This window comes from Hyla sarda, chromosome 5 (genome assembly GCF_029499605.1).
Source record: "Hyla sarda isolate aHylSar1 chromosome 5, aHylSar1.hap1, whole genome shotgun sequence".
In the NCBI taxonomy this organism is placed as follows: domain Eukaryota; kingdom Metazoa; phylum Chordata; class Amphibia; order Anura; family Hylidae; genus Hyla; species Hyla sarda.
The window spans coordinates 77,263,231-77,275,277 of NC_079193.1; the positions used below are offsets into that span (position 1 = coordinate 77,263,231).

The 12,047-nt window shown below is 40.4% G+C and overlaps 1 protein-coding gene across 1 annotated transcript in view; it reads left to right on the top strand.

Annotated features, from left to right (window-relative positions):
* The window catches only part of LOC130274526 (uncharacterized), a 172,857-nt gene extending 164,683 nt beyond the window's left edge, over positions 1 to 8,174 (top strand). Inside the window, exons 2-4 of the mRNA XM_056522963.1 lie at positions 5,903 to 6,012; positions 6,967 to 7,127; positions 7,977 to 8,174. Of these exons, the coding sequence (XP_056378938.1) occupies positions 5,903 to 6,012; positions 6,967 to 7,127; positions 7,977 to 8,174 (469 nt within the window). The remainder of the gene's footprint in view (positions 1 to 5,902; positions 6,013 to 6,966; positions 7,128 to 7,976) is intronic.
* The last annotated feature ends 3,873 nt before the right edge of the window (positions 8,175 to 12,047 follow it).

Below are 12,047 nucleotides of genomic sequence, written 5' to 3' on the forward strand. Positions count from 1 at the left end.
TTGATCCTAAATTGTGTAGAATTGATACATATTCTTGGGAATGGACAGCTTTTTCATGAAGGATCCTGGAGCATTTCCCTAGAACTTTCACTTTTAATTACATCGTTTTAAAAGTTGTTTTAGTGGTATGTGTTTCTTAAATTAGTCAGCTTTTATTTGTTTTTCCAACATGACAATTTAGAGGGCAAATGACTATGTAGAAGATGTGTGACTGATGTTCAGACTACAGTTTTATGGTTGTACAAATATAAATCCTCATTCCAAATAAAGCACTGCATGTTTTCGAGATTAGTAGAAACCTATTTCCTTTCAGGACTCAAAGAACTGTGGACAATAAAATTCTGCAGTATCAAAACACACGAATGTACACACACACACACACCATCTCTCACACACACATCGTCTCTCACATACACACACACTTACACACCAAAGTTATGGAGGTGGATAGCATGATTTCTTGCAGGAAGCAGAAAACAATAGTCCATTCAGTTCATCATGATTTTAGACTCTCTTGTGCAGACCATTTAATTTCAGATGACCATAATTACTAAACCTTTCTGCAACTTTAAAGAGGAACCCCCCCCCCAGACATCTTATCCCCTATCCAAAGGATAGGGGATGGGGGATGAGATGTCTGATCGCGGGGGGTCCTGCCGCAGGGGACCCCCATGATCTCGGCTGCGGCATCCCAGAGATCCGGTGCATGGAGCGAACTTCGCTCCTTGCCAGATTTCTGGCGATGCCGGGCATCACGGTCACGTCCCGCTCGTGACGTCACAGACTCACCACTTCAATGCAAGTCTATGGTAGGGTGCATGACATCTGCCACGCCCCCTCCCATAGACTTGCATTGAGGGGGCATGGCCATGATGTCACGAGCGGGCGTGACCGTGATATCACGAGCCTCCTACGCTGCACCTGACGCTCTGCAGCAGGGAGATCGCGGGGGTCCGCAGTGGCGGGATCCCCGCAATCAGACATATTACACCCTATCCTTTGGTTGGGGATAAGATGTCTAGGTGCTGAGTACCCCTTTATGGGGAACAACAATCTTAGCGGTTTGCGTTCTCAAAGCAGGAATAGAATTTTAGAAGTTATTTGCACACAAAGTGATGCAGTCTTTTAAATGTTATCAACAGAAAAGAGATTTTGATAGTATTTGACCCAATAATCCTGATCCAGGATCCTTTTCTTTTTGCATGTGTATCATACCCTCCTTCACACAGGACTACACCCCCCTAATACTTCCTAATTTTAGATTGTCAACTATTCCCTGTGGAGCCAATTTTCCAGGACTCTGCTTTAGGTTCAATTCACAGGTCATTCTTACATCTTTCGGAGTGTCAGCCAACCACATTAGTATATCACTGCCCAGAAGGCACACAACTCTAGTCTTCCCTTGGTTTGTACTGCACTTCTCACCCACCAATGGCATCCAGACCAGGCCAGCTATCCAACATCCCAGTAGGCTTCCTGGAGTTAACTGCAAAGACTGCCAGTACACCTTGGCACCACATTGTCAGTGAGAGCCTATAATAAACTAAGGCATCCTCTTTCTAAGCAGTGACCTTTTCCTACACAATTTGGTACCTCCACTGTTAGTTGCACAGACCCACAGCAGTCAGGTCCAGCATCTCACATGTCTTAATCCACTTAGCTAAAGAGATGCCAGGCTTCCTATTTGCATATGCTCATACTAACCCTAGCATTCAGTGTGCTAGCACAGTACATCATATTTCTACTAGCTCATGCCAGGCTTCCCTTGAGCCTAGCTTCCCCTCCAGAAAGAAGAGGTAGATAATTCTTAATAATTCGTACAGCTAACAATATGTGTCTTTGACAACCCCACAGAGCACCACAAACCTCACTAGCTAACAAATAAAAAGAGCAGAACATCTGTTTAGTGCAACACAACAAATGCATTGCAATTTGGAAAGTCTTCAGACGCTTTCATGTTTTTCAAATTTTGGTATATTGAGGCCTCCCCCTCACAAAAAAAAAAAAAAAATAATCAAGTTTCCCCCCCCCCCCCGCATCAATCTGTCCTCAATACCTCATAAAACATAAAAACAGAACTGTCTATATGAAAGTTCTGCTGTGCTGAAAGTTCCCAAGAGCACAATGGCCTCTATAATTCTTAATTGGAAGAAGCTTTGAACAACCAGGCTAAAGCTGGTTGTCTAACCAAACCAAGTAATCTGTAGACCAAGAACCCAACCGTCACTCTTGATGAGCTTCAAAGATCCTATGTGCAGATGGGTGAAACGTCAATAAAGACAATCATTGCTGCATCACTCAGCCAATTTGGTCTTTATGGCTAGAAAGAAGCCTCTTCTTAGTGAAAGACACATAAAAGCCCGTCTGGAGTTTGCAACAAAACAAATAAAATAAAAAACACCTACATTACTTGTAAAGTGTGATAAACTAAATTCTGTGTTCCAATTATACCATGAATGAAATTTTTGGCCTCAATTCTAGGCATCATAGAAAGCATTCTGGAGGAAACCAGGCACTGATCATCACTTCAGTGCAGCATGGTGGTGGAAGCTGGAAGAAGTTTTTTCAGCAGCTAAGAAAGAAAGACTGGAAACAGTTGTGGGAAACTCATCCTAAGCACACAGACAAGATAACAAAGGAGTGGCTTAGGGACAACTCTGTCAATGTCCTTGAATGACCCAGCCAAAGACTTGATTTCAACTCAATCAACCATCTCTGGAGAGACCTGAAATGTCTGTCCAACTAGGGTTTTCATTCAACCTGACAGAGTTTCAGAGGATCGCCAGAGAAGAATGACAGAAAATCCACAAATCCATGAGTGCAAACCTTGTGGCCTCATCCCCAAGAAGACCGGAGGCTGGAATCACAGCCAAAGGGCTTCAACTAAGTCTTGAGTTAAAGGGGTTATCCAGGAATAGAAAAATAGAGTTTTTTATTTTTTATTTATTTTTTTCAAAAACAGCTCCAGGTCTGTCTCTAGGTTGGGTGTGGTATTACAACTTTTCTCCATTCACTTCAATGGACCTGAGCTACAGAACCACACCCAACATGGAGACAGACGGGGAGCATTTTTGAAGGAATTGGCTCTGTTTTCTGTCCCTGGATAACTCCATTAAGGGTCTGAATATTTATGTCAATGCAATATTTTATTTTTTTCTCTTCAATAAATAAGCAAATATTTTTTACATTCTGTTTTCATTTTGTCATTATGGTATTTAGTGCAAAATGATGGGAAAACTTTAGTTTTTGAATTTTTATTTTTTTAAATTTTAGCACAAGGCCTTAACATGACAAAATGTAAAGAAAGTGAAAGGGTCATCCTACATCCTTACCAATAAACCTGAACAGTATGTTAGCCTATTTTCTTCAATTTAATGAAAGAGGCAACATCTCTAGTATGTCTTTATTCATACACTGCTGAAAAGGCAAAGTGCTGTAGATTTCATCTAATGCAAAGGTCCTAATTTATTAATCTGCATAAAACCAGCACTCTCTGGTTTTGCCCATAACAACCAATCACAGCTCAGCTTTAATTTTACCAGAGCTCCTTAAGATACGAAATATAAGCAACAGCTTTAGGGGGGACTCTCCAAAGAGGTTAGCCCTAAACTAGAAATCCGCCCCCCTATATAATGCTTTATTGATTTCTATTAAAATATTGGACAATGAGTGTGACTGAAACTTTAGAAACACAGCCTGTGCTCAGATAGAAATGTCAGTGCGTCCGCAGGTGCGATAGATCACTTAGAGTATATAGTAGCTTGTAGCTAAGGACGCATATTGAGAGGTATTGTCTGGCATTCACGGCTGCTTGTTAAAATCACTCACTAGCCATCCGCTCCCCGACGTTTCATCAGACCATGCTGACTTTATCAAAGGAGCTAGGTTAATGACCACGGGATCGAGACTCCACCCTTATATTTACTCTGTTTCGTGTCTGTGAGCGCATCAACTTGCGCATCAGATCTAGCCAATCCTGACACTGCATGTCCAGGCTGTCATATATTGACCAACCCCAATATTACGTACAGAAGGGGGCCGAACCTATGAGAAATTCTGGTTCATAGCCATTTGGAAGAGAGACCATCTACGAATTCAACTTGGCTACCCAACCCCCCACCAGGATCATATCCTTGTGGACATTGTTCCACCTGCCGAGTTCTACCCAAGATTTAAGAATTCACTAACCCTACAGACAAAAGAGTCTATAATATATTAGATAAGAAAAGAGAAGTGTGTTTGGCAACTGTGGGAATGGGGACAGTGGGCTCAATGCTGTGCTCCTGCTGCTGTTCGTGATGTATGGTGGTGCTCAGGTTGCAGAAGTATACATGTACATTCTCAGACAGAGGATATAAAGAAAAACCGTCCACTCACCATTTCTTCGTCTTCAAAGAAAAACATCTTTATTCAAGATACTCACAAATGCATTTTGGGGAGAGGGACAGAACACTGGGGGGGGGGGGGGATACAGGTAGGCGACAAGCTCTGTTTCGCACTGTCTAGTGCTTCATTCGGCCATACCTATCAATGTTGTAGGATATTATGATCATAGTCCCAACATCTCATATAAAGAGATTGAGTTTGAGCCTCAATATGTTGCATATTTAATACACATTTCAAATACTATCCCATCCCAATTACAGCTATACATCTCCAAGTTCAGGTCATCTGTACTTAATGAACTGTAATAGGACAAAAACATAACAGCCCAGTTCATTAAATGGCTCTTCTCATATATTAAATGACATACCCTTATAAAATGTAACTTCTATATATTTTCCTATTCCTACACTACATATACTTGAAGTGGGCAGATATGTCACAAGTGCATGCGCCGCCAGTAAACAAGAAATGTGGAATACCGTAAGCTCAGAAGACTAATATAAGCAGACAAGAATAGAAGTTGCCGGCCATGTGCGAAATAGCGCGGAGCATACGCAGAAGATTCATGTCAGCGCAGCAATACACAAGTTTTCGCGCATGCATGGCGCAGATGATATATGTACGGAACAACAACATCGTAGGGGTTGGTCAATACATGACAGCCTGGACAATCAGTGTCAGTATTGTCTAGATCTGATGCGCAAGTTGATGCACTCGTAGACACGTCGCAAACGGAGTAAATGTAAGGGTAGAGTCTCGATCTCGCGGCCATTAGCCTGACTCTCTTGATAAAGTCAGCGTGGACTGATGAAACGTCGGGGTGCGGATGGCTAGTGAGGGATTTTAACAAGCAGACGTGAATGCCAGACAGTACCTGTCAATTTGCGTCCTTAGCTACAAGCTACTATGTACTCTAAGTGATCTAACTCACCTGTGGACGCACTGACACTTTTATCTGAGCACAGACTGTGTTTCTAATGTATCAGTCACACTCATTGTCCAATATTTTAATAGAAATCAATAAAGCATTATATATTTTAGGGGGGCGGATTTCTAGTTTAGGGCTAACCCCTTTGGGGGTCACCCCTAAAGCTGTTGCTTATATGATTTGCCCTGAAATCCTTGGGGATTTTGATTGGTTAGTGCCTTAAGATACAAAAGCTAAAATGTGATTGGTTGCTAGGCTGACTGATAATTCTAGGCCTAATGCTCAAGAAGACAGGCTGGTTTATATCTTCTATCTTCAAAGCTTTTCTAGTGTATCTATTTATCTTGCTTCAGTATTTCTAAGCCAAAACCAGGAATAGAATATGACCAGAAAAATAGGATAATGGAAAGATCTGCACATCTTCCACGTTTTGAATCCACTTTGTGTTTTAGCTTAAAAATGTTGGCCTTGTAAAAGCAGCCTTATAAAACAAATTCCAAGAGACTTTAATAAAAATGTGTCACATTTTACCTGCTAAATTTAAATCCTGATAGAAAACTAACATATCTTAACTTTCCTTTTCATCAGCTATGTCCCAGGCTGCACACTGATTTATAGGGTAGAAAAGCCCATGGAGAAGCTCTGGAGACTTCATACTGCTATATCCCTTGCTGCTCAGTGTGCGTGGCTGACTGGAGGTAAGCGGTGGTGCATTTCCTCTATCACTGGGCATAGTTCTCATCATGGAGTGTCCCAATACTAGTATTTTGTGGTTTCATAAAGTATGACTTCACTTCGTTGTACTGTATGTAAAATGCACTGTTAAATTATTTCATTGCGCTTTTTCTCTATTGCCAAGTAACGGTAGATGGTAATAAGGCGTTAAACCCATTAATTTACATTCACTTTCTGCTCTCTACTACCTCCTCCAGTGAACAGCATTACTGTAGTTAATCTTCCACTTAATCTGGTATTCTCTAGAATCCACTAGAATCTTCTGGTAAATAGGTGGGGTTCACATTGTTAGCTCCAGGGGTCAAGTCCTGGGGAAAAAAAGTGTGGGAACTCTTCCACTCAAGGGCTTGTCCTCCAGAACTCCTACTAAGGGGAACGGTGTTCCTCCTGTGGAAAAAGTGCAGGAACTTTGTTCCCATGCATCCCTGCAGGACTTGAGCCTTGGTTAGCTCCCTATATAAGTCTTAGGCCACAATAAATCTGAAGTCATTGTAGCCTATGAACTCAAGACTTATATAAGAAGCTAATTATATTAGCCCCACCTGTTTACCCGAAGAATCTAGTGGACTCTAGACCGCCTGTTCTTTAGACCATGTGGTCTTTTGGGGAGAGTTGCTGCTGGTGCTGTTTTCTGAGCTGGAGTTAGAAAATAATTGCTAAAGCTTACCACGATTGTGTGTACCACTATAGGCTTCTACATAGAGAAGTACAAATATTTTGTGTCAAGTCTTTACCCTGACCTGAAGGTCGACTTACCTCTTACTTCTTCTGAACTTTCTACGAGAGACTTAGGGGATAACGATTTCCAGGGCCCCTTAGAAATGTGTTCTTTTGTTGACCTCTTGTCGAGCCAGGAGAATGTGTTATGTTGAAAGCCAATCTACAGAGTTTATCAAAAGTTTTTTTTATCATTTCAGGAACTGCTCAAGTCAACATCTACACTTTACATCAGTTAACTCCTTCAGTATCATCTACCTTCTGCCACTATTTACCTTTTTGTTGGAACTGTTTAAGATCTGTGTCTTCACTGTGTGGAAGAAGTTCAGTAAAAGTTACCCATTATGCTACAACACCCTTGGTGTCTTTTTTTTACTGCACTGCACACATAATATCATAGGCCAGCCAGGACATTGTCACAGGTGCCCCGGGGTATATAGACAATATATATCATCAGTGCAGCCGCTCACTGTTGACAATTTTGTAGTGACTGTAGAAGACACTTGGGGTTTATTGCCACTCTCACAACTAGTGACTTAACTGGGGTGACACAAGCTCAAACCGCTGTAAATGTGAAAAATGTATTTTAGGCAAAGTTGCATGTATTTTCTGGGTTGAACAAACATACAGTATTCTACTCTGGGTTCAACATAACTATGAATTTAAAAGCTTTTAAAGTAAACACTGCACAGCCATCAAAGGACAAGTTACATGTATTTTCTGAGTTTAGTGAAAAAAACATGGCATTTGTAGCTGAGTTTAACATAAATATGCATTGAGTTGAGAGTGAAAATTGACTAGTAGATAAGTGGTAAATCACCCCAAAAACATAAAAATTACCTCCAAATCTTTTTCAATAAAAAAAATACATGTCTAGTAAAGGGGTTGCTAGACAGGGTAGAAAATAAAGCACCCCTGCCATGTCCTCTGCAAGTAAGAATGTTGGTGGCAGTATCAGCACAAGTACAGTGAGCAGCAGTAGCCAGGTGCCTGGTGGGAGTAGTAGCAGCAGCATAAGCAAGCAAAAGTTGTCACTGTCTTCCAGGGGTTGTGTGATTTCAGAAGATAATAAAGTCCTTGTGGACTGGTTGACTTGCTCAGGGTCTTCTCAGGAGGAGAAGGAAGAATCTGACCATATGACGTTAAGCCAGGTATCAGCGCATTCCTCATCTTCTACAGCTACATGGCGCATTGAAAATGTCTGTCCTAGACTAGTCAGACTAGTGATGGTAAGCTTGGTGATGAGATTTTAAGGCATCATGGTGGACATGCTGAGAGGGAGCACAGAGCCCTTGATCCAACATTAGAAGTTCATACTGAGAGCAGTGGTGAGGATCATGAGGAGGAGTTGGATGATGATGATGTCAGCAGGCCTGTTGGCAGGATTGATGACTTTGTCTCAAAATAGTGAAGAATTTGTATATAGTAAGGACGTCATAGCTTTTGAAAATATTGAAAAGTTAAAAAAAAAATTAAAATCTCTCCCTTTTGGAAGTTGCAACAAGATTTGCGACAGTGTTTAAAAATAGTGAAGAAAGCCATTTGTTTATCATCTCTTCTGCTATTATTACCATCGTTGCCAGGCTTGCGCAAGCCAAGCAACGTTCAAAAGGTCTGTGAGCCACTGTCACCCCAAAGTTCTGAGCAAGACTGGGTTCACTGGATCGCTCATCTCTAGTTAACACATGTCGGGCCACCTACAGGTAAACAGTGATACCACTTACAGTTACTACATTTACTGAAGAGCACTCCGCCCACAATTAATAAAGTGTACCTGTAACTTTCCAAAATATTTTTGAGCCAGAAGTCAAAAGTGGTGATTGGTGGAGTCTGGATGTTTAGACCTCCATAAATCACTGGAACGAGTAACCTAAATGGTGCTTTTTCATTCTCTTTGTTAGTGACAAGAGAAGGGCCCATAGACTTGCTATTGGGAGTCCATCTTAACAGAGCTGGAATAGAAAGTGCATGCATTTTTTCCTGTTCTTTTTAGCAATCCTTGAGGAAGGAGCACTCTAACCTCCACTGATTAAAACTTTTGACATGTCTCTATGAAATGTGAAATGTTTTTGGAAGTGACAGTGACCATTTAACTTCTCAATGTACAGAAGCAAGGACTCAGAATCAGCTGTCTAATTCGAATGAAATTCAGTTGCCGAATCAAGCAAATCTAGGTACAAGGTAACTCGAGTGAGTATAAGTACATATGTACCTTGTGGGTTAACCTATTTACCTCATTGGAAGTGATACATATTTAGAAGGAGGAACATTTGCCTGTTTGGCTATACATAAACATATTTAGTTGTAGACCTAGATGTATGAAATATAGTTGAAACAGTTGCGTTGTATTACCAAAGATTAATCATCCTATGGCAATCTCAGTGCATGAACCCAAGAGCTGTTTCTCTTTGTACATCATTCTACTCTTAATAGTTTCTGACTGGGGTGGAGCAAACATTCTGCTAGCTTCTTAGAACCATTTTTTCATTAGCAAGATTTTACGAGATACTGCATATAGACTATGTGGTTTACATGTTCTGAGTAACTGAGCAAATTTATGAGCGTAATTTAAAATGAGAAGTATCCCATTATACAGAGGGAGTTTGCTGCAGTAGCCGGGGTGAATTATGATGTGTCATGGTATGATGGCAAATGCAGCTGTCTGAGCAATATTAACAAAAAGAAAACATCAAATAACAATTTAAATCAACATAACATATTATGGACCGGGAATATTTTCTTTAACATTAATCAAGGAAAAGGCAAGACCTGCAGAGATTTCCCATCCATTAACCATCGGGAAATATTACTTCTATCCCCTTAACATCCCGAAAGACAGAATCTCACGGTAAAGTGCAATATAATCAGAAACTTACTTTTTTTTAGTATGGTTAAATGCTATGTATATGACATAGCTACAGTTGTTATGTCTGAATAATAGTTAAAATGCTGTACTATACATTCCCCTTTAAAAAATAAAAAATAAATAAATAATAAAAAGCTGGCTTTGCAACTTTTCTTTTCCGGCAATTTATTTTTATCAGAGGAAGCTGCGGACAAGCATTACAGGCTGCCCATCTAATGAATAAACAAACTTTGTCCACTAGAGCTGCTTTTTGTTGTGTAACCAAGAGGTTGTTCCCTGATAGGGCACATGAATAGGGGTTGTCATGTCAGAGAATTCCCTTTTTCATTCTTTTTAGTTATACGGGACATTTTTAACACTTTTTTAAACAAACCAAATATGCTGGTACATTCTGTATTCTAGCATGTTATGCCTGTGCATAGTAATGTGAACATTAAATGTGAATAAGGACAACAAAGGAGCATCTATCAGACCTATCTTTTTTTTTTATCGAGGACTATGCTGAAACAATAGAGCTTCCTAGCATACCCTAATATTATAGCAGGTGAATAGCACAGCATGCTGCAATTTCAACTCCAACAATTTGAACCTTCTTCATTGTTAAAAGTTTAGATGTTCAATATAGTTGTTTTTTTTACTGATGTATGAAAAGAGCTTGAACTATGTCAAGTACCGAGTAATACATCTGCTGTAGCACGTAACTTACTAACATTTTTAAAAGCCTTTAAAGGGGTTCTCCGGTGCTTAAACATGTTATCCCCTATCCAAAGGATAGGGGATAAGATGCCTGATCGCGGGAGTCCCGCCGCTGGGGACCCCCGGGATCATGCACGCGGCACCCCGTTTGTAATCAGTCCCCGGAGCGTGTTCGCTCCGGGTCTGATTACGGGCAACTACAGGGCGGGAAGCATGTGACGTCACGCTCCGCCCCACAATGCAAGCCTACGGGAGGGGGCATGATAGCTTGCATTGAGGGGCGGAGCGTGAGGTCATGTGACGCCACCCGCCTTGTAGTCACCGGTAATCAGTCCCGGGGACTGATTACAAACGGGGTGCCGCATGCATGATCCCAGGGGTCCCCAGCGACGGGACTCCCGCGATCAGGCATCTTATCCCCTATCCTTTGGATAGGGGATAACATGTTTAAGCACCGGAGAACCCCTTTAAAGTTGTTGTCCGACAATGAAATATATTTTAAACTGCCGAATGAAATAATATACATTGGTATACATTTTCATGCTTTCCTTCTGTTTTTAAAGTAAATTGTCTTTTCTGTTGTCTTTATTATCCCAACTTACTCTTTGGTATACATTCTATAATGGGCTTCCTTATTTCGAGTTAACTCTATCAGTAGGAAGGGGTTATTGTCAAGAAAAAAATATTGGGAAGCAGATAGAGTTGGCTAAATTTCAGGCTAAAGTGTACACCGGAACAGGAAGTCTTCTGGTTCAACGCCACACAGGAAGTTGGACAAGTCATGCATTAAATGCAAAAGGAAAGAATAAAGGTAGTAAAATTACTTTTATTTTTTTTACATTATTGTACAGTTTAAAACAGGTTTGATTACCAGAAAACCCCTTTAATGCTAAAGCAGATCACTGGTGAATACAGAGGTTTTATGGCTTATTGATTGATTTATGGCTTATTCTCAGGATAAAGCATCAATAGCTGAATACACCACATAAATCTGGAATTTTTTTGGAATCTTACTGAATTATTGTATGGCAAAGGGTCTCTCTAAAACATTGGCTTCAGTGTTCTCTACTTGTAACAAGCATAAACCTAGTATTAACATATCATTATACTTATGAATTGTTGTCCCACTAATGGTGACTTATGTTCAGCTTATAAGTCAATGGTGGATATTGACCTTTGGACAGAATAATTAAAGATTTAGGTAATAAATTATTTTAATAGTTAAGAATAAAGAATAACCAAAGGTACTGGATCATAATTGATCAAATGTTTTTCAGCCTTCGCACTGATTAAAATCACTAAAATGTTTTCTTGGTCTTTAGTCATTATTTCTAATTTAACACATTGGGCAGGGATACCCACAGCCTACCTATTTGATTGTCTAACTAAATAACAGATCCTCAATTGAGTGGTGAATTCTGTTCTCAATAAGTGCAGGGGCGTAAAGAGGTCTAAAACAATAAACAACACAGTAAACATGTCAGGGAAGCAGGTCAGGGTACAAAGGGGTAACAGGCAAAGTACAAGAACCAAAACACAGGGAATAAACACACAAACAAAGAGTTATCAAAGAAGCCAGGTCCAAACCGAGATTGCAGCAAAAGCACCAAATCAGTAAGCAGAAAATACTAGTGTCACAAGCTGAATTCAGAATACACAGGATAAAACAAGCAAGGAATATACAAAAGCAGTACAGAAGAACTGAACACAGGCCAGGAC